The sequence below is a fragment of the Cololabis saira genome, chromosome 21 (genome assembly GCF_033807715.1).
Source record: "Cololabis saira isolate AMF1-May2022 chromosome 21, fColSai1.1, whole genome shotgun sequence".
NCBI classification, from domain to species: Eukaryota; Metazoa; Chordata; class Actinopteri; order Beloniformes; family Belonidae; genus Cololabis; species Cololabis saira.
Window position 1 is genome coordinate 8,658,849 of NC_084607.1, and position 27,091 is coordinate 8,685,939.

Here is a 27,091-nt window from a genome sequence, read left to right on the forward strand (position 1 = left end):
AGGAAGTTCAGGGGCAGAAAAGCTCTAATAACTCACAACAATGACCTAAGATGTCCAAGGAAAACCCATGAACAGCATCTGTGAGATGAAGGATGTCCTCTGCCCATATCTGCCATGGTTTGCATGCTCGTGGCGAGTTGCCCGTGTGAGCTGTGTTTTATTTCTCAGAAGCATCACAGTGAAGACATGGAGAGGAAATAAGTCCCTGAATAATCAACATATTCATTAATGGGGGACATGGGAGTTTTTAGAGTTGCAGAGTTGTTGTTTTCCAAGAAGAAAGCCGCTGGACGTTTGTTGAATGGTCCTCGGGCAGGACACTGAACTCACTCAATGCTGCACCTACGAAATGTCACAAGTCAGCGCCATTTCAAGCCCAGACAGATGCATGGCAATATGACCTCAAATCAATATCACGATAAATTAGGCAGTTTTACCTCGATAACGATAAATGTACGATAACCCTTAGCCGGCAACAAAAAATGTCTATTTTCAGATTGGCTGCTTGGTCGGTAACTCCAGACAGCTGCTCTGAGCTGAGAGCTCAGCGCACAGTAGCCGTGACTCGTTTGTAAGATGTTGCGCTGAAGTTAATTTCTCAGCATAAGAAATGCCATGTGTGGCGTGAGAGTGTGTGAACTTGTTGAAATGTGTGAGTCTCACACTAGACCAGGTGTCTGCGACCTTTATTATCCAAAGAAAGAGCCATTTCGCCCCCACTTCTACAAAAAAACATTATCCGGAGCCGCAAAAAATAACAGATTTTAAAAGTTTTCATCTTTTATTTATTTTAGCTGTTACAACCCCTAAATATAACAACAGAAGTGCAGTGTGCATTTGTAGACGTACTTTGAAATAAATTAAACTGTGAACTATAGGCCTATTTCAGTCTTTATTTGTGTAAAAGTAAAATAAAAACGACCCCACTTTAATATAAATAAAAAAAATTAGCTGCAGCTTAGCAGCTTTAAAAATAAATATAGAAATATAGAAATTAAAAATAGTTATTTTATGATTAGATGGAATCAACTCAAACTCCAAGATAACTGCCCAACAAAATAAACTAATAATATGACTAAAAATGTTTCAGAAATATAATTTATTTATGTATAAGGCCAAGGGGAGCCACTACAATATGGATGAAGAGCCGCATGGATGTAGACCCCTGCACTAGACAGCCCTGTTACGTCAGCCGCTTCTTTGTTTGAACCATCAGCCGTTTTCTTGGGTTTCCCCTCTTGTTCAATCTGGATGGGTGGAGTCACGTGATTACAGAAACGCTGAAACTAGCCTATCAACACACAGTCAAAACAGACAAAAATACGTTTATTTTCTCTTTTTTATCAAAACACTGAATTTACCGGCATGGGAAAATTGACGTCGGTCATTGCAGTGAATGTCGGTAACGGTAAATGGTTTATCGCCCAGGCCTATTGAGAGGGTCGTGTTAGGAAAGCTATCGCACATTAAACCTACGCCAAATCAATATGTGCAATATACTGATGAACACAACCCTTTAAAGAAACCGTTCTGTTATTCTTTATGTTTCATGGAAAGTTGCAATACGATTGTAAGCAGTTGGATGAGAAGTAAAGAGGTATCTAAAGATCCATGTTTTTTAAACGTCCTGTCCATGTGTCAACGCAGTTTCAGTCCCAGTCGGTTGAGAGAATAAATCCTGCAACACACGGCCGGGTCTTCAGGGTGGGCTGGCGGGGGCCGTACTCCCCTTGCCCGGGGCCCAATGGGGCCCGGGCTCGAGGCCCCAACGCCCTGCGAGGTTGTTTTTTTTTTGTGGCACCACTTGGTTCATATTAGGTATAAAGCATTGTATAATATGTTGTGCTGAGATTTTCACACTCACAGTTAACGTTAAAACAAAAATTGCAAGTGAATCTCCAAATGTATTTTGGGTAAAATCGTTCGTCATCAACAGCCGTCTATCAACGTCATACGTCATCATCGATCACTGGTCAACAGAGCACAGTAATCGTACAGCCTAATGAGCGGGAGTTATAAACGCAAAAGTGGAGTGATAAAACGCAAAGAAAAAGAAAAAAGGGAGCAAGAAAAGCCAAATTGCCCAAGTTAGACGCATATTTGTTTGCCTTAATCCTCCTCCTGTGGGAGATGAACCTGACGTTGTTTTTTTTTTCTTTTTTTTTTCTTTATTTATTAACATACAGTGCAAACAACGACAAAAGACGACATTAGTTTGTGTGTGTGTGTGTGTGTGTACGTGTAAATAAGATGATGAAAGTAGATACATAAATTGAGAATATTAATTCGAGAGTAAATAAGTAAACAAATAATTATCATATAGAGTGGTGTAGCACGATATAATATAAATATAGCATAATAATATAGTAATATCCTAATATAACATAATTTTTATAAAATATTATAACATATAACCAAATGATATCACCATACTTTAATATATAACAATATAATAATACTATATTTTAACACCCCATGAGATTTCATAACTTAATATATTAATACACTATGAAACAATATATCATGATAATGCCAGGAATAATTATTAGAGTTAGAATTGGTAATTTATGTATTGCAATGAGGGGTGAGGTCAGAACCTGACGTTGTTAGCAACGTTTCATCCCCGGGCCCCTGGGCGAGTTCACGGAGCGCAAGGCTCTCCGAGTACCTTCAAGTATACTTGATACTAGAGGTGAGTAGCCCACAATACTTCAAATTGAATTGGAACTTGTATGTGAATTTTTGGGCCGCCATGTCAATTTTACTCCACTACTATCATTAGTTGAAGTGGATGTCACATGGTGATTTCAGAGTGATCTGGTGGCTCTCCGTGGTGCTGAACTCCTACAAATGCGTTGAATTTGTGTTGTTTTCTTAGGTTATATTATTGTTGTTTTTGTGGTTTGTTGGACATTGTTGTTGTGTAGTTAATCCAACCTGTTACAGTACAGTATAAGCCTGGTTATGTCTCAGCCAATCAGAGGGCTGGTGGTTAGTATGTAGGGACCCGGATGTGTTGTCATTGGTTACTGTTGCTAAGGACGTTGAAGTAAACGGTTAACAGCAAGTCACTCTCTCTATCTCGTTATTTTAAGATAGTTAAGCCAGAGACGTTCAATAAACGAGACAGCCCACTACGGTTCGGTTTCCTGTATCTGTGTCACGTGACTGCCCCAACCCTTTAGGAGACAGGAAGTAGGTCCTGAGTCTATTGAGTCCTATGGGAAAAGTGAACGTGAGCACAGATTATTACCAATTCCTTCGCCCCATAGTAACGTAAGTAAATATGGGACCCATTTTTCAAAAGCCACAAACCTTCTGAACATTCTGACACCAAAATGGACATTTTCAGACCGACAGATTAGGAGAAAATGAACTTTGTTTGAGACCTGTCTCTGTCTGAGCAACACATTCTCGCGAGATTTGGCTCTCATCGTTTTCCCATCGGATAAAATTAAGTTTAAAACTAAAATAAAACTTGCTTCTTTGCTTAAAAATACTGTTATTTTTATTATTTAAGTCTTTTTGGAAGAAAATTGTACTGTATCTAGTGTTGTATGTTCCAAAACGATGTGGGGAGAGGGGCGACCACGCCCACTTAGGAGACAGGAAGTGTATACCATTTCATACCATTGGCAGTAACGGTAATGTGCTATCTTCTGTATAGAGTATCTTTGGTTAAGCTTAGAGTAACGTAACATGGTGTCAGAATGAAACTAAAAGCACCTTGAAAAGGGATGAGCCTCCAAAAGTGAAGTGGTCCGGACGAATGGGAGACGATGTTAGTGCTATTTAACTGGCTCCAGGCTGCAAAGGGCCCGGTCATATTCCCTGCCCCCCGGCCCGGCTCTGGTATGTTCCGCTACTGCTGCAACATCCAGAGGTGTCAAAAATATTCACATTCATTACTCAGGTGGAAGTATAGATACTAGAGTTTAAAAATACTCCTGTAGAAGTTGAAGTATCAACTCAAGTTTTTGACTCAAGTAAAAGTATAAAAGTACTGGTTTCAAAACTACTTAAAGGATAAAAGTAAAAGTAATGTAAGGGGGAAAAAGGCCATTAAGGACAAAAGCCATTGAAAATGAATGCATCTTAGTATAATGCAAATATATTAAAGAACCATCGATGTGTACTATTGAGAATTAACATGTGTTTCAGAGAGCAGGAGATATGATGACTAGTTGCCTATAAGTATTGTAATGGTGCAAAAAGTCAAACTTCAGAGGCATGTTATCATTTATCCTAACCTTTATTGGAATGTACATCCAAGTTTAGTTGCAGGAATCTGAGGGAACGGATGTAAGAACAAAACTGGACAAGAACATCTGAAACAACTACAACCAAATTCACTCTATCCGGATGGAGCAATTTAACTGGATAGTTTTTTTTAAAGGCCGAAATGAAATAGAGTAACGAGGCTGTTTTTAAAATGTAAGGAGTAAAAGTAAAAAGTCGTCTGAAAAATAATTACTCCAGTGAAGTATAGATAACCAAAATTTCTACTTAAGTAAGGTAACAAAGTATTTGTACTTCGTTACTTGACACCTCTGGCAACATCTAGATTTGTCAGTTCAGATAAAGGGAAGTCCCGTAAACATCACAGACGTTATTGTTCCACTGATGGAGAAACTGCAGCACGTGACCCACCTCGGGGACTGGGAAGTCTTTAAAAACTAGATATAACACAAAAACACGATAACCGATTCATGGTGCAGCAATACCTGTAGTCGCTGAACACTGCATTTTCTCACGAGTTCATTACGCAGGTCAACACCAAGAGAAGTCCGGCTCGAGCATCTGAAGGTTCCCTCTGATCAACACAACCACATGACCCAGAGCTTTTTTTTCAAGGAGGTAATTTCAAGGATTATTTCAACCCGATTCTTTCCAGGGAGCTTTGAGATAAGACATGTTAAGAGTGAGTTATCGCTCTAAAAGCGTGTAGAAATAGTTAAACCAGGGCCAAAGTATGTAGCACTTCCACACCTCTCTGGAGTTGTGGATATTTTTGTTGGTTAACTCAAACACAACCACTGTGAAACAATCAGAAACTAACTTCTTATTACTGCTACCACGGCTCTCTTGTCACATCTAGATCCTTCGCTTGTCACTTTCTTAAAATCACCGCATCCTGTATCTTCTAGATCAGGGGTCGGCAACCCAAAATGTTGAAAGAGCCATATTGGACCAAAAACACAAAAAACGAATATGTCTGGAGCCGCAAAAAATGAAAAGTCTTGTATAAGCGTTAGAATGAAGGCAACACATGCTGCATGTTGCTATATTAGTTATAACTGGGGAAGATTTTTTTTTTCATTATGCACTTCGAGGAAAAAGTCGAAATGTTGAGAAAAAAGTCGAAATGTCGAGATTAATGATGAAGTACAACCTTAGGAAAAACTCAAAATGTCGATGAAATAGTCGAAATCTCGAGAAAAAAGTCGAAATGTCATGAAAAAAGTCGAAATGTTGAGAAAAAAGTTGAAATTTTGAGAAAAAAGTCAAAATGTCGATATTAATGTTGAAGTACAATCTCGAGAAAAAAGTCGAAATGTCGAGAAAAAAGTCGAAATGTTGAGAAAAAAGTTGAAATGTTGAGAAAAAAGTCAAAATGTCGAGAAAAAAGTTGAAATGTTGAGAAAAAAGTCAAAATGTCGATATTAATGTTGAAGTACAATCTCGAGAAAAAAGTGGAAATGTCAAGAAAAAAGTTGAAATGTTGAGAAAAAAGTCGAAATGTCGAGATTAATGTTGAAGTACAATCTCGAGAAAAAAGTCGAAATGTTGAGAAAAAAGTCGAAATGTCGAGAAAAAAGTCGAAATGTCGAGATTAATGTTGAAGTACAATCTCGAGAAAAAAGTCGAAATGTTGAGAAAAAAGTCGAAATGTCGAGAAAAAAGTCGAAATGTCGAGAAAAAAGTCAAAATTTCGATATTAATGTTGAAGTACAATCTCGAGAAAAAAGTGGAAATGTCAAGAAAAAAGTTGAAATGTTGAGAAAAAAGTCGAAATGTCGAGATTAATGTTGAAGTACAATCTCGAGAAAAAAGCCGAAATGTCGAGAAAAAAGTCAAAATTTCGAGAAAGAAAAAGGGAAAAAAAAAGGAAAAAAATAAGAAAAAAAAGAGAAAACAAAGAAAAAAAGAAGAAAAAAAGGAAAAAAAAAGGTCAAACTTTTTTTGAAAAGCTCCAGGAGCCACCAGGGCTAAAGAGCCGCATACGGCTCTAGAGCCGCGGGTTGCCGACCCCTGCTCTAGATGACTGGAATGAGCATAAATCTATGAGTTTGGATGTTGTTTTTGACAAACAGTTACAGCTCTTCCCGTGGCACAACGTGAAGTTTTCAGATTTTATGAGCTGTTTTGGGCTTCAATCCGACGGAGGCAGAAAGGTTGGAAATAAAACACTGGAGGAATTCAACCGATGGAAAATATTCAGTGCTACAATCCCCAAACCAAAGTTAGGGGGGGGGGGGGGTGTCTTATCCCTTGCAAGACACTTGCAATTGGTCTGACAGAACCAACATAGCAGCTGTAAACTTAGGGGTATAAAAGCAAACATGGAAAAAAGAAAAAAGCTTATTGTAAAAACCAATATGGCAAAGATCCGCTCGTGTGCGCAGTTTAAATTCAACGCTTCAGCTCGTTAAAACAGGGCTGATAAATCTCCGCCTTGAGGATGACTCCAATATAAAAGCAGGTGGATCAGCCCGAGACCGGAGGCAGTGAACCCTCGCACATCGCCCTTCCACTGCATGAATCACCCGCAGCACATCCCGCCGCACAGATCCAAGTATCAGTGCAAACTATGAATCATTTTACTGGGTGGATGCATACAGTATGTTTCCATACAAACAGGTCCCCTGCCGGCATGTGCCGTGTGCTCACGGGGGAAGCAGCTGGGTCAGAATGAAAAGACTGTCAGTTTGAATTTCAGCTCCCGCGGGGAGGATGGACAAGTCACATCATGCTCTTTAGCAAAGTACTTAACCCGTCATCTCTTGAGAAGAGCTGCTCAGACTCTGCTGGTGAGACACGGCCGGCCTCGAGTAAATGCCACGTTTCTGTGACCAGGTAGTCGGGATGGGATTCTGGTCCTCACAGACCCGACAGGCAGGCAGCCTGAGCGTTTAAGTGTCTCTGTTGTCAGTCCAAGGGCCCAAAAGTGCTTTTGTGTGCAGTTCAAACGCTCCTCTGCTACATGAAGCACCACTTTGTTGTGACTTTAACTACTCGTGCTTCGAAACATCAGAAGATCAGCGGGTTCGTTTGTACCGAAGCATCAGACCGCCACAACAAGAATAACACAATAGATTACTGCTCTTTTTGTAATATCCTTTATTTGTTTTAATCCTTCTTGTCCATTCCTTCTTTTTCTTATTTTCCTTTCATTGTGTCTTTTACTTGAGCCTGCAAAGGTTTGAGCACGACTCTTCTTCATGAACTACACAATTATGAGAGGAATACTTTAATCCTGCTCCAAAATCTGTTTCTGAAAAATGTGAGGTGGGAATTTACTGATAAAAACTACAGTTGCCAAATCTCCACTCGTATTACATCTACAGCAAATGACGAGTTTCACACCTGGAAGATATTTTGACATCTGCCTTTATATTAGGGATGGGCGGTATGGACTAAAAAATGTATCACGATAATTTCTGGCATTTATCCCGATAACGATAAAAATGACGATTAAAAAAATACCAATTCAACTCCACCTTTGTAACTATAAATCTATCACCACATTCAGTCTTTGGAGCCAAAACACTGCTCTAAAAGATACTAAATACTACTAAACTACACCAATTAAATTCAATTGATAAAAACCAATTCAATGAGTTACACCTGTACTGCAAAACTGGAATGACTCAGATCCGCCATGTTTGTTACACAAACACGTATCAACGGGAATTTATCCTTCTCTTTCTTTCTTTCTTTCTTTCTTTCTTTCTTTCTTTCTTTCTTTCTTTCTTTCTTTCCTTTCTTTCTTTCTTTTCTCTCATTCTTTTCTTTCTTTCTTTCTTTCTTTCTTTCTTTCTTTCTTTTCTCTCATTCTTTTCTTTCTTTCTTTCTTTCTTTCTTTCTTTCTTTCTTTCTTTCTTTCTTTCTTTCCTTTCTTTCTTTCTTTTCTCTCATTCTTTTCTTTCTTTCTTTCTTTCTTTCTTTCTTTTCTCTCATTCTTTTCTTTCTTTCTTTCTTTCTTTCTTTCTTTCTTTCTTTCTTTCTTTTCTTTCATTCTTTCCTTTCTTTATTTTCTTTCTTTTCTCTCATTCTTTTCTTTCTTTCTTTCTTTCTTTCTTTCTTTCTTTTCTCTCATTCTTTTCTTTCTTTCTTTCTTTCTTTCTTTCTTTCTTTCTTTCTTTCTTTCTTTCTTTCTTTTCTTTCTTTTCTTTCATTCTTTCCTTTCTTTCTTTCTTTCTTTTCTTTCATTCTTTCCTTTCTTTCTTTTCTTTCTTTCCTTTCTTTCTTTCTTTCTTTCTTTCTTTCTTTTCTCTCATTCTTTTCTTTCTTTCTTTCTTTCTTTCTTTCTTTCTTTCTTTTCTCTCATTCTTTTCTTTCTTTCTTTCTTTCTTTTCTTTCATTCTTTCTTTTCTTTCTTTTCTTTCATTCTTTCTTTTCTTTCTTTTCTTTCATTCTTTCCTTTCTTTCTTTTCTTTCTTTTCTTTCATTCTTTCCTTTCTTTCCTTTCTTTCTTTCTTTCTTTCTTTCTTTCTTTTCTCTCATTCTTTTCTTTCTTTCTTTCTTTCTTTCTTTCTTTCTTTCTTTTCTCTCATTCTTTTCTTTCTTTCTTTCTTTCTTTCTTTTCTTTCATTCTTTCTTTTCTTTCTTTTCTTTCATTCTTTCTTTTCTTTCTTTTCTTTCATTCTTTCCTTTCTTTCTTTTCTTTCTTTTCTTTCATTCTTTCCTTTCTTTCTTTTCTTTCTTTTCTTTCATTCTTTCTTTTCTTTCTTTTCTTTCATTCTTTCCTTTCTTTCTTTTCTTTCTTTTCTTTCATTCTTTCTTTCTTTCTTTCTTTCTTTCTTTCATTCTTTTCTTTCTTTCTTTTCTTTCTTTTCTTTCTTTCTTTCTTTTCTTTCTTTTCTTTCCTTTCTTTCTTTTCTTTCTTTTCTTTCTTTTCTTTCATTCTTTCTTTCTTTCTTTTCTTTCATTCTTTCCTTTCTTTCTTTTCTTTCTTTCTTTTCTTTCTTTTCTTTCTTTCTTTCATTCTTTCCTTTCTTTCTTTTCTTTCTTTTCTTTCTTTCTTTCTTTTCTTTCTTTCATTCTTTCTTTTCTTTCTTTCTTTCATTCTTTCCTTTCTTTCTTTTCTTTCTTTTCTTTCTTTTCTTTCTTTCATTCTTTCCTTTCTTTCTTTTCTTTCTTTTCTTTCATTCTTTCCTTTCTTTCTTTTCTGGCTCATATCTTTCTTTCCTTCCTTCCTTCCTTCCTTCCTTCCTTCCTTCCTTCCTTCCTTCCTTCCTTCCTTCCTTCCTTCCTTCCTTCCTTCCTTCCTTCCTTCCTTCCTTCCTTCCTTCCTTCCTTCATGTACGTTGTGCGTGGATTTAACGCAGAACCATAAATCAGACAAATTCTTACCGCGGGGAATTTTTTGGACGGTTTATCGTGAACGGTAAAATATCGCCCATCCCTACTTTATACACTTGCACTTATAGATCTATATTATGTGTAAGTTCTGATTTGTGATCTGATTCTTCTACAGATTAATTCTTGTTTGCTGCTCAGAGACGGCTGAAGCCTGAGCATCACAAACCTACACAGCAGGTGAAGGGCGTTTAGTCGGGTAGCTGCTCTTACCTGGGGGCGTCAAAGCTGTCGTACGACCCCACGGTGTAATGGCGGAACAACCTTTTGGCCCGTTCTCCACGGCTCTCTGAAACACAACAAAACAGGGACGTCAGCATGACAAGACAGTTGCTAGTAAAGTAAACTAACATCAGTCTCTGCGTTTGTCTTTTACACTGCAAAAACTCAAAATCTTAACAAGAATATTTGTCTTATTTCTAGTTAAAATGTCTCATTTTTAGTAAAAAAAATCTCATTACTTTTAAAACAAGACTCATCACTGGAAAAAACAACAATTTTCACCTGTTTCAAGTAGATTTTCACTTAAAATAAGTAGAAAAATCTGCCAGTGGAACAAGATGTTTTTGCTTGTAATGAGAAGATAAATCTTGTCCCACTGGCAGATTGTTCTACTTATTTCAAGTCAAAATTTACTTGAAATAGGTGGAAATTGTCAAATAACAAGTTATTTATCTGGCAATGACTCCTGTTTTAAGTGTAATGAGATTTTTTGACTAAAAATTAGACATTTTAACTAGAAATAAGACAAATATTCCTGGTAAGATTTTGAGTTTTTGCAGTGTATGAATGCATTTTAACTTTGATTTTTCAAGTGGGGACCTGCAGCCTATAAGTAATGTCTGCTATATTAGTGCAGGAAAACTGGTTAATAATAATAGTTTTGATGAAATATTTCATAAATAACTAAATACAAATCTCTGTCTGCTGTATATCTTGTAATACTGCTAGTTCAGGGGTCGGCAACCCAAAATGTTGAAAGAGCCATATTGGACAACAAATATGTCTGGAGCCACAAAAAATTAAGTTTTGTATCAGCCTTAGAATGAAGGCAACACATGCTGCATGTATCTATATTAGTTATAACTGGGGCAAGATTGTTCGAGAAAAAAGTTGCAATGTCAAGAAAAAAGTCGAAATGTTGAAAAAAAAGTCGAAATTTCGAGAAAAAAGTCGAAATGCCAAGATTAATGTTGAAGTACAATCTTGAGAAAAAAGTCGAAATGTTGAGAAAAAAGTCGAAATGTCAAGAAAAGGAAAGGAGAAAGGAAGAAAAAAAGGGAAAAAAGGGAAAAAAAGGGAAAAAGAAGAAAAAAAAGAAAAAAGAAAAAAAAAGAAGAAAAAAAGGAAAAAAATAGGAAGAAAAAGAAAGAAAAAGAGAAGAAAAAAAGGGAAAAAAAGAAGAAAAAAAGGAAAAAAAAGGTCAAACATTTTTGAAAAAGCTCCAGGAGCCACTAGGGCGGCGCTAAAGAGCTGCATGCGGCTCCGGAGCCGCGGGTTGCCGACCCCTGTGCTAGTCAAATGAAGTCCTCGCTTTAGTTAAAAAGAAGGTCAGGTTTAAGCAACTCTATAACAACAAATAAAACAGTTATAATGCTAAATTTGTGTAAACCGTTGGAAGAGTTTGGGCTAAATGTGGTCACCAAGTGTCAGCTGGTTGGTTAGTCGGTGTGGATCACCTGAGCGGTTGTCTTGGTTACGAAGGACGACTTCCTCCACGCAGTCCGAGGGGAACCAGCCCGTGCGACCTCTCACCGTTCCCTCCCAGTACCCGCCCTCGCCGATGCTCAACACTGCAGGACGGGGGCAGGAGAGAGCGGCGTGTCAAGGAAAAGACGACGTGCACAAACACAGTCACACGTAAACACAGATTAGACATGAACACGCACTAGAACGAAGACGAGAACGACACACACAGTGATAACGAAGACACACACACAGACATGCAAACCTGCAACATACTCACCAAGACATACATACCTGGCGACACCTTAGACTCACTCACAAACACACACATATTCATACCTGCAGACATTAAATACAAAGATAGATGGAGACCTTACACTCATACAGGACGTGACCATCTTACAGACTCTGGGCTCGGTGCTGAAGCGCGCCCGAGTCCAACAGGTGGTGCACACCGTTGATAAAGACTTTCTATGAGATGCTACTCGGCTTATCTTTCACCTGTGCCGTTGACCCGTTGTCCTGTTAGAGTCGCTGCCTCCTCACGAGGTAACGTGGAGCTAAAATGACTCCACATCTTCTGGTTTGAGTCAAATCGAAGGCGTTGATGCTTAGCGTCAATTCTCAGGCACTTTAGCTCAGTTATTGTTCTGTTTTCGTGATTTTCACCACTATTTTCACGCCACATAAGTTGGAGCACCAAAAGCATTTTCTGAGCTCTTAAACTAGTTTTGTGGAGAGGAATAAGAGTATACTTGTGTACTTGTGCTAAACCTGTGTGCAAGCGTATGCCGGGCAAATAACACCTTGATCAGTCGGTGCTAAACGTGAACGCGTGGATATTTGATAGCATATCAAATCAAATCAAATCAAACTTTATTTATATAGCACTTCTCATACACATAATGCAACACAAAGTGCTTAACATAAAACAAATAAAAATATCAGCTAATGCGAGGTAGATAACTAAATATTGTGGGTTAGTTGAACGATGTTGACTAAAGATCTGTTTATTAACATTCAAGAGATTCAAGATTCTTTACTGTTATTGTTCAGACACAATGAAATTACAGGTGGTTTATCGCAGGTGCTGTTCCTTAACCTCCTGAGACCCGGGCTTTTGTTTGATGTGCATTTTTTATGTATCCTTACTATTTGGGATCAGTAGGACCAAATTTTTGTTGAAATTACATTTTTGCTTTCTATGTGCTGTTGAACTATGTCAAATCCAATGGCCTCACATGAGGACAATGCATTTATTTTTCTCTATTTCCCTTTCTTGGTCCTGCCCTGCGTCCATGCACATCCTGGTCAGGTTCTAATAATAAAAATATGATACATTTTATTTGCAATATACTCAGCATTTTGAATGAAATAAAGTGCTACAGAGTAAAAACATGGGTATTAGGTTATATCTCTATATCATTTATATTTATATATCATTTTCAATTGTTTTCTTTCCTATTACAAGGAAATAAAAACGTGCTCCACTGGCAGATTATTCTACTTATTTCTAGTGAAAATGTGCTTTGAACAAATGGAAATCTAAAAACAAGTATTTTAAGTGTAATGAGACTTATTTTGACTAGAAATTGGACATTTGGGCAAGAAATAAAGACAAATGTTCTTGGAAAGAATGTACGTGTTTGCAGTGAAGATAGACCTGATGTCCTCAAACGAGTACTTCATGTTTACAGACGTTGTAGCTTGCTAATATTACTAAAATATATCAAAAAGGCATGTCATGTGAAGCTGCAGTTATTGTGCATAAATATACTAGTTTCAATCATAAAATTAGGTTAGGATTTTTACCTTGTCCATATTTCTGTCGGGAGCTGCCATAGAAGACTCTTGTTTTTTCCCAAATGAGGGTAATTTCATTATGAGACCACTAGATGATGCAGGCGGGGGTCCCGGATGAGGACAATGGGTCAATGTTCGTACAAATGAAGTATCATGGCGCAGAACAGCAGAAATGTAATGTCCTCATATGAGAACGCAGGGTCTCAGGAGATTAAAATGCACAGAAAAATAAAAGTAAAGTAAAATAAGTAAAATAAAAAATGTAAACATGTAAAAAAAAAAAAAAAAGATTAATAAAACAAAGAGAGCTAAAGGAAACAATGCTACACAAATGTTCCAATAGGACGAGGAACTGTAGCAGAAGCACATTTAAGTTCACGTTATTAAACCTTTTCTGTGTGCAGTCGGTTCATTTGTACTGTTTTGTGCTCTTCTATCTGTTTGATTCGACATGAAATTGATTTCTTTATCACAAATACTCTCATATATCAGATTTTTAGTTTTGTTTTAGTGTTTAGTGTTAGATTTGTTTTTTACAATCCAGTCATTTAGTACAAGATGAGAAACAAATGGACACAACTCCCAAAATGTCGTATGTGATTCATCAAATGCAGAAACACACGACCTGTAAACCTGAAAAGGCTGACGCGCTCACCTTTGACCCTGTCTCCCTTGTTCAGGCTTATTTCCCGTTCTCCCTGCGCGGAGTGCGCTCGAGTGGCCACGAACACGCGTCCTGGGACGGCGCTGTAGAGGCGTCTCCGCTGGTCTGCCGTCTGGACGGTGGTGGTGGCGGGAGCAGGCCTGCAGGGAGAGAGCGGTCAAAGATTCCTCTTTAATCTATCTTAAATATTTGAAGGGATGTTTGATGAGTAACAGACACCGAGCAAAACCCTTCACAAGCAAGTACGACCACATCGATTTATTGAAAGTGGGGCAGAGGTTTCCTGTCGTCGGTCATCTCTACTTACGCCTGCCTCCGACTCTGCCGGCTCCTGTCCTCCTTGTCTCCGATCCTCCCTCGGGACGGAGAGCGTGTCCTGGCTCCCCGGGGACTGCTGGAGCTCCGTAGTGTTCCTGTATGCTTAAAACCCTGAGGACGGTTGAACAAAAAAAAAGAAAGATGAGATGACAGCCAGCATCTTTACATGTGTTTTTTTAGACTTAGACGTTGTCATTTCGGATTTGCATCGGAAATGAAATTTCAATGCAATGGCAATTTGACACAGCTGTGAATATGTAATATTTACAGTTTAGATCAGGGGTCGGCAATCCAAAATGTTGAAAGAGCCATATTGGACCAAAAACACAAAAAACAAATATGTCTGGAGCTACAAAAAATGTAAGTCTTGTATAAGCCTTAGAATGAAGACAACACATGCTGCATGTTTCTATATTAGTTATAACGGGGAGAAGATTTTTTTTTCATTATGCACTTCGAGAAAAAAGTCGAAATGTTGAGAAAAAAGTCAAAATGTTGAGAAAAAGTCGGAATTTCGAGAAAAAAGTTGAAATGTGGAGATTAATGTTGAAGTACAATCTCGAGAAAAAAGTCGAAATTTCAAGAAAAAAGTTGAAATGTCGAGAAAAAAGTCAAAATTTCGAGGAAAAAAGTCGAAATGTCAAGAAAAAAGTTGAAATGTCGAGAAAAAAGTCGAAATGTCGAGAAAAAAGTTAAAATTTCGAGGAAAAAAAAACGAAATGTCGAGATTAAAAAGGAAAGGAAAAAGGAAGAAAAAAAGAGAAAAAAGAAAAAAAGGGAAAGAAGAAGAAAGAAAAGAAAAAAAGAAGAAAAAAAGGAAAAAAGAAAAAGAGAAGAAAAAAGGAAAAAAAAGATGAAAAAAGAAGAAAAAAAGGAAAAAGAAGGTCAAACATTTTTGAAAAAGCTCCAGGAGCCACTAGGGCGGCGCTAAAGACCCGCATGCGGCTCTAGAGTCGTGGGTTGCCGACCCCTGGTTTAGATAGATAAATAAAATAAGAAATAAAGTATATTTACATAGTGCAAAAAAAATAGGATGTAATAACAAGATATATCCACGAGTACGATGTTTTCATTCTACTGCAGCTGCACACAGTAAATACTCAACTCAGCTCTTAATACAACACAATAAAATAGTAATTTTATTGTAATGTAATGGATTATTTTGAACACATTTGTGTCGACTAAAACTTTAGTCTGGTTTCTCTGGATTCAACTTTGATTTCTAGAACCAAAGGACACGGTGGAAACTGCCTTTGGACACCAGTAGCTCAGCATGCGATCGATCGGAGGAATAAAGAACGTGACTCAGGCAGAAAATAAACCAGACTAGGTCAACAAAAGGCATCTAAAAAGGCCTGAAGTGGATAGAAACACCAGTGAATGGCTGTTGGAGGTTCCTACATGAATAGCTGCAGCTCGCCTGCCCCATTGCAATTGGTTCGGTACGTTTTGTACCAATGGATGGTAACCAGAACTATTTCATGAGAGTGAATTTTTGTGAAATTAACAAATATGGCTGGAAAAGGCAATAGGAATCTATCAATAGTTCACCCTTCACTGGATTAGTCGTGAATGCCACATTGAAGGCTGCGTGTTTCCAACGTCTGTGACATTTTTACCCCCCCCTGATACCTGCACGGACACGATGTTGGTGCCCGGGGCGTTGGGCACGGCCATCCAGTCTGGCAGGTTCATGCTGCTGTCGCTGTTGGCCCGGAGGAAGGGGTGAGGGTGGGGGACCGCCAGAGACCGGGAGCTCTCCCGCCGCTGGGGCGCGTACTTTGGAGACTCCACGAACGGAACTGGGAGGCATCGGAAAGCAAAACAAGAGAGTTTGATTTAATTTGTGTCTTTATTTTTATTGTTCCTCATTTTTTGTGATCCATGCTTCTACGTTTAAAAATGATGCTGCACTTTATTTCTCTTGTACATATATTAATTTATTGATTGATTGATATCTTTTATTTCAAAGATAAACACATAAATAAATCAATAAATAAAACTCCTACATATTTCTGAATTTCACATTTAAAAAAAAAAAGAGAAGAAAGTAATGAGCACTTACCGACATCTGTATCCCGGTGGTTTTTTATAATTTCTCCCAGTTCAAAATGACCAGACATAACGGCGACCTGATGAAGATAATGCACAAATATGTTGAAATAAATCATTTAATATTAAAATTAGTATAAACTAGTCCTTAATGTTGGAAACGCCTATTTTGCAAAAAAATGAACACGGCAAAACAAATATTTCCAAGTCATTGAAGTGATTCATTTTGATAATTAAATTCTTGATATATGTTATTATTTCGTGTTAAAGATATATATATATATATATTTTTTTTTTCATAACTGATGTGGCCTATAATTTTTTTTTCCAAGTGGACATAATACAAATACAAGACAGTGGACATACAGTGCAAACAAAAACAAAAGACAACATCGAGTTACAATGATATGTATCTAGGTATAAAATAATATATAATATAATGAACGTGAATAAATAAATTAAGAAAATGTACCGGTATTTGAAAAATAAATAAATAAATAGATAATTGTCCTATAGAGTGATATAATATTGCACAATATAATATAAGGTAATATATATATAATAGCATATAATATCCTAATATAACATAATAATATTATAACATATAATAAAATGATATCACCATACTATAATATATACCAATATAATAATACTATAATATAACATCCCATGAGATCTCATAACATAATATAATAATACACTATAAAACAATATATCCTGATAATGCCAAGAATAATTATTAGAATTAGAATTGGTAATATATATATTGCAATGAGGGGCGAGGTCGGACCGGGGCATCAGGGAGGAGAGGCTCTCTTATTTTTATTTATTAATTTATTAATTAATTTATTTCCCCCCACAGAAAAGAAATGTTGGGGACAGATGAGAATAAGTAAAAACAAGAGGGGGTGCTGTTGTCCCAGAGACGAGGTCTTCTCCAGGCCAGACAGCCGTCATGGAGTTTAAATCATGATGCTGCTCTTTTATACCAAATACAGAGAAAACGGGAACTGACAGAGTCATCAATCAAACGCACACCTTTATTAGAGCAGACACGATGAGCCGGTGGCGTCATAATCGCTGAGGCTCACCCGTCTCAGTTGGTTTGGTCTTTATTTCTTTAATTATGTTGTTTTCTACAGTGTGACTGCCTTTTTTATTCTCTGTTTAGTTTCCAAAGCTTTTATCGTGCTTTAGTTTTTACCTGTCTGATATGGTTTTACGATCATTCATCTGTGTGTTTATATATTTTTAATGGCAGTTGGAATATGGATATCTCAACAAGGGAAATAAAATTAATTATTTGGTTAAAATTGGCACATTTACATGAAAAACCAGTGTCATTCCTAACCGAATACTAGTTTTACATAATGACACTATAGTTTTTATTTTCTAACTTTATTTTCTTTTTTCTTCATTTTAATTTTGAGTTCAGAGTTCACTTTACTTCAAACTCATAATTCCTCTCCATTTAGAAGCAACACAATAAGTTCCTCCTCACTGGCGTATTACACCAACGTAGAGGTCTTGCGGGGTTTTCTTATGATCTCAATGGCTACCGTGTTTCTTCTTCTCTTTCTTTTTTTTGCTGCAATCTTCTTTTTCGTTTCCTTTTGTGCTGCCGGCCATTTGCAACATACACTGTATAAAACAACGGATGCATTGGGTCACTGGGTCACCCACTGGTTTCTGAAGACCAGTCTCTTCAGCCAAGTCAAGCGTCTTTGCTTCTGGCTAAACAAGCTGGGAGTAAAGCGAGCTTCGATTGACATACGGAGGCCTTGTTACCGTCAGCTTCCGAAGAAACATGGCTGCACCACGTACTTGAGTTGTAAAAAAAATAAATCAGGGGGGATGGTGGATTTTATCATATGGGGACAGATAATTTGTACTGATTACAAATAATAATATATTACAAATAATAGCACTGACCAAAACACCTGCAGAAATACTGCAGGAATGACATAGCAGCAGTTAAATGCAGCATTCTGTAAGCTTTAAATATCCACTGGGCTTACATCTAATACATCAAAACACAAAAATAAAAAAATTATCAATATGACTCTGTCCTTCACAGGATAAGTAAAATGGATCACTGCAAAAACTCAAAATCTTAACAAGAATATATGTCTTATTTCTAGTAAAAATGTCTCATTTTAGTAAAAAAATCTCATTACATTTAAAACAAGACTCATCACTGGAAAAAACAACAATTTTCACCTGTTTCAAGTAAATTTTCACTTAAAATAAGTAGAAAAATCTGCCAGTGAAACACATTTTTTTTGCTTGTAATTAGAAGATAAATCTTGTCCCACTGGCAGATGTTCCTACTTATTTCAAGTGAAAATTTACTTGAAACAGGTGAAGATTGTCAAATAAGTTATTTTTCTGGTGTTATTTTTCTGGTGATGACTCTAAATGTTGAAATAGCAGTAAAACCACATTCATTGATGAAATGACATAAGGGATGGAAAGGGGGGATGGCAGTTTTACAGGGGGGATGATTTGGACCGTTTTTATTTCAGGGGGGGATGCCATCCCCCCTCATCCCCCCTCAACTTTAGTACTGGCTGCACCACGTACGAAGAAAAATGGGCTTCAAAACCGATTTTCAGAATTGTTTAATACAGTCTATGGCCGAACCCCAGCAAAATATCCACAGAGCTGCTATCAGACGTTTACGGTGGAATATACCGCGTTGACTTGATGGTAAAATCCAAAATGACCATCGCGTCTAGCCAATGCTAGACAGTTAGTACAAACACTTCGCTAAGTGTGGTAGCATGACGATTACGGATGTGGAACGATTGAGCCTAAAACGGTATTTTAAACCAGTCTGTAAATACGTGTATTTCTGTTCGAGAGCTGGACATTTTAACGTGGGAGTCAACATCGACTGAATCGCCTCTAGTGGCCGGTGGAGGAACTGCAACGGATCTTAGTTCCGCATGAGACTCAAGCCAGAGGTTAGATGGATGGAAGGATGTACGTTAGCGCCACCTCATGGTCATCTCTGTTCTTCGTTCAGTCAACAGTGAAATGGTGACATCCCGACTAAAAGAAGTGAGGAGGCGGCCGGCCCTGTCTGGTAGTTTAACCTGGAACCCCAACTAATGGAGTGTTATTTATTCATATATTTATATATTTTTCACTTAATGTAGCAAAAAAAATGGTCTTTATTAGAAATCACAAAGAATCGCTCACCTTACGTTTAAACACCACAACAGGTCTAAGTTGTACATTCTAAACGTCAAAAGCTAAAAGGGAAATAAAATGTGTTCTGCAGCGCAAAAATGTATACATTTTTTCCTTCTTTTAACCTTTTGCATGTTTATTTTGGATAACAACAAATTGTCTCAGCTGGCATTTTCTGCATCCACAGACTCAATGTATCCACGCTTATAGTTGGAGTCACATGCCACCTGGGAACTGTGTGTGTGTGTGTGTGTGTGTGTGTGTGTGTGTGTAGTGAAATCAGGCCCTAGTGCTTTCAGCTACTTATATACGTTTATATACTTATATAATAAGCCATCAAACCATCCAGCTACGTGCACAATTACCCATCCAGCAGTTCAGCTCGTACCTGAAAGGGAGTCTGCCCACTATTATTCTTTGTGTCTTTATTTGCTCCACGGTAGAGCAGGATTCGTGCACAGCTTTCCTGCAGCAAGAAGCAATTGTTAATGGAAATGTAATATTAAACAATATTCATATAATTTCTGCTTAACATAAAAAAATAATGTCATTTGTTCAAGATTAAGGTATTTCTAACTGTTTTTAAAATGTATGAAATGTAAAAAGGAATAAATATCCTGAATTACATGTCTTATTTCAGTAATAATAACAATTAATTTAACACTACATGCATATAAAAGCTGTGATTTTGACTCCGCTCCGGGAATACCTTGTTGTACAAAGCACAGATGTGCAGGGCAGTGTTTCCAGAGGCGTTGTGGGAGGAGGAATCCGCTCCGTAGAAGAGGAGGTGCTCCAGATGCTGCGAGTTCCCGTGCTGACAGGCCTGTGGGCCGGCAGGACCACCGGGGGGGAAACAGGATGCACCAGAAGAATAAGCATTAGAAAAAAGGGATTTAAAGGAAAGCTTTACGTGCTTTTTAATAAAAGAAGAAACACAATACGAAGGAAAGGAGAAGAAAGAAGAGATAGTGACACCAAGGTGTGCAAGGTGAGAGTTATAAAGTGACACCAGATTTAATTAACACCATCTCCAACCTCATGAGGTGAGAAAACCAGGAGCTGGTGAGATCCAAGATCACCTGAACAACTGAATTTCATTATCCAGGTACACAGACACCGTCACATTATAAATATTTATTAAACATGTGCACAAAGTACCGTTTTCCATCCAGATGTCGGGAACTGCTTGTGATTAGTTTTTTAAATGAATGTAAAGGTCTCATAATAAGTTGTCACATGCATGATGATAAACCCTCTGATATAAGCAAGTGATAAATACAATAAGGATATTTACACTTCGAATTCCCTTGTTGTTATATATTTAAATTAGTTTGGTAAACTCCTATATTACGGAAGAGTATTACGGCCATGGAGTAGAAAAAATATTTGAGAGGGGAAGATTTTTTTTTATTGTGCACTTCGAGAAAAAAGTCGAAATGTCGAGATTAATGTTGAAATACAATTTCAAGAATAAAGTCAAAATTTCGTGAATAAAGTCGAAATTTAGCCTTTTTTCTCAACATTTCAACTTTATTCACGAAATTTTGACTTTTTTCTCGACATTTCGACTTTTTTTCTCGAAGTGCACAATGAAAAAAAAATCTTCCTCTCAAATATTATTTTTATTTTTCTCCAGTCTGGCCCTAATACTCTTCCGTACTATATGGATGGAAAATATGCCTTAATCTTTAAAGACCCACGTAGTTTTCAGTCCTGGCTAAATCCTGATGACACGAAAACTAATGAAAAAATGAACAGGTTTCAAATCTGAGATATGAAAAGCATTCAAATTTAAAGAGTACATAATGTATCATTTGGGTTAAATCTAAAAAATATCAGATTTATTGTTGAGTCTAAGCAACAATTCCCATGAACTCTTACACACACAAACACACACTGATGAGGTGAGCGATGATACTGAGTGACTTCCTGTTTACCTTCTGGCCGCGTCCTTCCACACGAGCTGGGAGGGTGGAATGAAGGGTGAGAGGTGGGAATGGATTTTAATGTAGACACACACTGAAACACAAAGTACGCTTAGAAAAGTGATTCAGAAATTTAAAAAAAAAAAAGAAAAAAAAAAGTTGAACATATCTATAGGAATGGGTGATATTTTACCGTTCACGTTAAAAACCGTCAAAAAAATTCCCCACGGTAAGAATTTGTCATCTCGCGGTAAAAATGATAAATTCCTGTTGATGACGTTTTTGAGTAAAGTCGGATTTATGGTTCTGTGTTAAATCCACGCACAACGTACGTGAAGGAAGGAAGGAAGGAAGGAAATGAGCCTGAAAGAAAGAAAGAAAGAAAGAAAGAAAGAAAGAAAGAAAGAAAGAAAGAAAGAAAGAAAGAAAGAAAGAAAGAAAGAAAGAAAGAAAGAAAGAAAGAAAGAAAGAAAGAAAGAAAGAAAGAAATGAACATGGCAGATCTGGGTCATTCCAGTTTTGCAGTACAGGTGTACTAATTTAATTGGTTTTTATTAATTGAATTTATTTGGTGTAGTTTACTAGCATTTAATATTCTTTTAGAGCAGTGTTTTGGGGGCTCCAAAGACTGAATGTGGTAATAGATTTATAGTTACAAAGGTGGAGTTGAATTGGTATTTTTTTTAATCGTAATTTTTATCGTTATCGGGATAAATGCCAGAAATTATCGTGATACATTTTTTAGTCCATACTGCCCATCCCTACATATCTATAGACTTTTTTCCTCACTTACTCACTAATGCAATTTAGACCAAAAGAATTTACTCCTAAAATGTTCCGGCCGAACATCATCCTTCATGATTGGCTCTCTTCCAGGAGCCAATCATGCATCTCCAGATTTACCTGATGTGTCTCGTCCCAGCCGTTCTCGTCCCTGATGCCCAGCTTGGCGCGGTGGTAAAGCAATGTTTCACAGCAGGAGGTGTCCCCCCCTGTCAGCACCGTGTGATAAAGGGGCGTCAGACCTCGCCGGTCCTTGTAGTCTGGAGACGCACCCAAAGTGAGCAGGACCTGCAGGGACGAGATGATCAGGCCCGTCTCACACCCAGACAAAAGCATGTGTGGACTTTGAAACAATGTGCAGCAAACTAACAATGATTTATAAACAATATGAAAGTGTTTGCAGGTCATTTCCTGTTTCCCCTCTGAGAATATTCATTTAATTTAAATCCCACATAGTTGGGGGTTTGGGAAGGTCATGCACACATGAGGCTATACCAAGGGCGTAGGTTTGGTCTCAACATTGGTAGGGACGATATAACAGCATAACCTGCATGTACTTTTTGCTGGGGACGGGACATTAATAAGACCAAACAGATTGGGTGAACGGGGGTCAGGGCTACATTTGTCACGAATATCAACCTAATTAATTGATAGACTAAATGATCAATGCAAAATAAATCTGTATTGACTCATACTAACTTTCATGTGTATTGGTTCACCTGATACACGGTTCCTTTCAAACCTTTGTTTTCAAAAACTACTAAAGAAACATTTTGAAAACTTCCAGAATATTCCAGGATTTTATTAGCAATTTAAATTGCAATATTTGAACATAACTTAAAGTATATTAACATACACAATAAATACAAACGTATTAATAATCTCTTAAAAATCCAGAATGCAAAAAATAAACATTTGTCTTAAGACCACTCAACATTGTCTGTCTAAATAAATAAATTAAATATAAGTGAAAAAACAAACATAAATAAAGTCATCGGCCAATCAAATGTGCGTTTGAGGAAGAAAAAAAATGGACCAGCAATTCAGCGAGTGAAAAGCGGTACATTTAAGTCTGAACATAATGAAAATAATTCACTTAATAATGGTAGGGTCTAGGGCTGTTCGATTAATCGATTAATCGATTTTAAATCGTAATCGCGATTATGTAATTAGAACGATGTTAAAACGTGAAAATCGTAAAATCGATTTTTCACTTTTTTAACTTTATTTATTTTTATTTTTTTTTTTACCTTGTCTGCACACATAGTGCCCCATCAGAGAGGCTCTTTAGTGTAGGAGGGGGCGTTGTAACCATGGTGATATACTAACATGCCACCGGGCATCCCTCAAGCCAGATGCGGTAGACCGGTTCGTGTTCCTTGCAAAAAACTTGCAAATGTGAACAGCAAATGTAATGACTGACATTACACACCTCTACCTCCTTCATGGGTTGCATTATTATTTAGCATGCAAAGACCCAGTTTAGTTTAATTAGAAAATGTCTTGTTTTATTTAATTGGAAATATAACTTACTGTATGTTTGTAAGTGCTGATTTGCTGATTTTTTTTTCAGAGATAAAACTTTATATTTTATTATATTTTTTAAAACTTTTTTTCAACTTATTTTACAGAGTTTTGCACTTTATTCATTCATTTTTGGTTTAATAAGAGCAAAGTTTGCACTTAAAGCCCAATGGGACAAATGTTCAATAAAAAACAGCATATTTGAAATCATTTCTTTGCCTTTTGTCAATTCACAAAATAATCGCAATCGTAATCGAAAATCGGATTTTGAGAGAAAAAAATCGAGATTTTATTTTTGGGCAAAATCGAACAGCCCTAGTAGGGTCAATTCTATCCTTACAATATTTGGGAAGACAATCTAAATTACCTTTATATCTGAACTCATTATATAATGCAAATAAGGTTGCTTAAAACTTTGTGGGGACAATTTAAGCCCCCTGAAAAGTTGGTAGTGTTATGTCCCTACCGTCCTTATGCAAACCTACGCCCTTGGGCTATACATCCGTACATCTGATGTTAATATAAACTGGATGCAGTTCAGTTGGGTTTCTCTACTTAGTGAACGTGAGCTTTAACAGCGTAGCACATCCCTGGAATCAGTCGGTCTCTGCAGGTACCTCAATTCTTGCCAATTGGAGCTGAAAATCTAGACAAACGCCTTAAATGCAAATATTCCTCAGGCCATCAAAACCCCCAAATTTGCTCTTTGCGAGCACTTTCTGCGTGGGTGGGTGTGGACTGCTGGGTGGAAGGGTCTGATTATTCAGTCTCCAGCGTGTTTACTCATGTGTTAACAAAGAGGAGGGTAATACTGTACAATATCAGGACAAATATCCATCTTGCAGATATACACAATGGTGTAGGTGGATTTTCTCCTTTTACAGCATGATAGAATATAAACTTGTTGTTTTCTTTAGAGGGAGATGACAGCGTTTTCTATAAAAGGAACCGATTTACCAGCAGCGCTGCATGGTGGTGGCCTCGAACAGCCTTGTGTAGCGGCGTGAGTCCATCTTTGGCACGGAAGTCAATATGAGCTCCTCCCTCCACCAGGACCCGGATGGCCTCACCTCCACCTGGCTCGCACTGAACCGCCAGGGACAGAGGAGTCTCTGGAGACCACACACACACAGATGCCGTTCTTTCATCGTCCAATTAGTCTACGGGCAGAGGTGTCAAGTAACCAAGTACAAATACTTCGTTACCTTACTTAAGTAGAAATTTTGGTTATCTATACTTCACTGGAGTAATTATGTTTCAGACGACTTTTTACTTTTACCCCTTACATTTTCACGCAATTATCTGTACTTTTTACTCTTTACATTTTAAAAACAGCCTTGTTACTCTATTTAATTTTTAAAATAAAACTATCCAGTTAAATTGCTCCATCCGGATAGAGTGAATTTGGTTGTGGTTGTTTCAGATGTTCTTGTCCAGTTTTGTTCTTACATCCGTTCCCTCAGATTCCTGCAACTAAACTTGGATGTACATTCCAATAAAGGTTAGGATAAATGATAACATGCCTCTGAAGTTTGACTTTTTGCACCATTACAATACTTATAGGCAACTAGTCATCATATCTCCTGCTCTCTGAAACACATGTTTTGTATTTGTTTTTTTCATTTTCGTTTTTTCATTTAGGAAAATTCATTTTCTTTTTTTTTTCATTGTTTTCTGCTTCTTATTATCTTTAGTTTTTATTAGTTTTTGTTTTTTGTCTTGTTTTTCTTTTTAGTTGTTGTTCTTTGTACTTGTTATCTACTTTGTTTTATTCTGTTTAACTAACATTTTATATTGTACTGTACTGTAAAAGTTTCTTAGAAATGTATATTTGTACTGTTGGACCCTAGGAAGAATAGTTGCTGCTGAGGCAGCAACTAATGGGGATCTGAAATAAATAAGTAAAAACATGTTAATGCTCAATAGTACACATATATGGTTCTTTAATATATTTGCATTATACTAAGATACATTCATTTTCAATGGCTTTTGTCCTTAATAGCTTTTTTCCCCCTTACATTACTTTTACTTTTATACTTTAAGTAGTTTTGAAACCAGTACTTTTATACTTTTATACTTTTACTTGTGTAAAAAACTTGAGTTGATACTTCAACTTCTACAGGACTATTTTTAAACTCTAGTATCTATACTTCTACCTGAGTAATGAATGTGAATACTTTTGACTCCTATGTCTACGGGCCACACGACATGCTGACGCGCCCCAGCTGTCACGGCAACAGTAAGACAGAGTTTTGTTCATTTTAGACTATATTTGAGCTAACCTATGTAGCAATACCACCACTGACCACACGTTAGCAGCTCGTATTGCTACATAGAGTAGTATAAATGTAAAATTTGATCCAGGTGCGACTGGCTTGAGGTGTCAGAGTGGGGCGGGGATTGAATTATTAGTCAATTTAGAAATGATTCCCCTCTGCATCATCCCGTGACACTTTATTTGACTTACGTTTGTGGTCCAAATGTGTCTTAGAAATATTTCTAGTCGGCATCTCATAGTCCACCTTTTAAATTCATTTCTTTCAGTTTTGTTGGACCATAATATTTTTCTTTTTTCCCATTATAAATGTTGACTTATATCCTATCTAACGTGCTCTTTGATGTTATGTTCATAATAGAAGTATTTATAGATACAGGATTGTCTCAGAAAATTAGAATATTGTGATTTTCTGTAATGCAATTAAAAAAAAACAAAAATGTCATACATTCTGGATTCATTACAAATCAACTGAAATATTGCAAGCCTTTTATTATTTTAATATTGCTGATCATGGCTTACAGCTTAAGAAAACTCAAATATCCTATCTCAAAAAATTAGAATATTCTGGGAATCTTAATCTTAAACTGTAAACCATAATCAGCAATATTAAAATAACAAAAGGCTTGCAATATTTCAGTTGATTTGTAATGAATCCAGAATGTATGACATTTTTGTTTTTTTTTAATTGCATTACAGAAAATAAAGAACTTTATCACAATATTCAAATTTTCTGAGACAGTCCTGTAATCTTGTCAAAGAAGAGCAAGAACCACATTGACAGACTGATCTGCATGATCAACAATATTCCTGTAATATTCTCCAACAAAAAACTCATGGACACATGTGGACGGTTGATTCTGAGGGTACAACAGATAATGGAAGCTCCTTTTTTCATATTTTCATCTGAAATGTTGATGGAAAAAGAAAAAAAGTTTCCCTGGAGACCAGCCTTTTTCATTTTGGCTTCATCCCGCAGTTGGCAGTGTTAGTGTCCTGCCGATGTACCGGCACTTTGTGAACACACTGACGTCGAATGAAACAACAAAGAAAGTCAATGCTTCGTTGTTATGTCACTAAACTCTTGTAACAGCCGGGCCGTCGGAGCAGAAATATTGAACGGTACCTTGAAGAATAAAAACACTCAAAGTGATTCCAGTAAAAACATGCTGATGAGCACCAGCTGTCATGGCAACAAGAGCTTTTTTTCCTCCCCTTTTTTTTTTTTTGGCAGTGAAGAAACTGAGTGTGGGCCATTATCTTTGATCATCTTCAGGTTCA

General features: G+C 37.0%; 1 protein-coding gene across 1 annotated transcript in view; it reads right to left on the minus strand.

Moving 5' to 3' along the window:
* Positions 1 to 27,091, minus strand: part of shank1 (SH3 and multiple ankyrin repeat domains 1) — a 153,869-nt gene that overhangs the window by 29,240 nt on the left and 97,538 nt on the right. Inside the window, 10 exon segments of the mRNA XM_061712594.1 lie at positions 9,796 to 9,871; positions 11,262 to 11,375; positions 13,727 to 13,875; positions 14,043 to 14,164; positions 15,686 to 15,855; positions 16,119 to 16,185; positions 19,689 to 19,766; positions 20,010 to 20,126; positions 22,132 to 22,299; positions 24,493 to 24,647. Coding sequence (XP_061568578.1) covers positions 9,796 to 9,871; positions 11,262 to 11,375; positions 13,727 to 13,875; positions 14,043 to 14,164; positions 15,686 to 15,855; positions 16,119 to 16,185; positions 19,689 to 19,766; positions 20,010 to 20,126; positions 22,132 to 22,299; positions 24,493 to 24,647 — 1,216 coding nt within the window.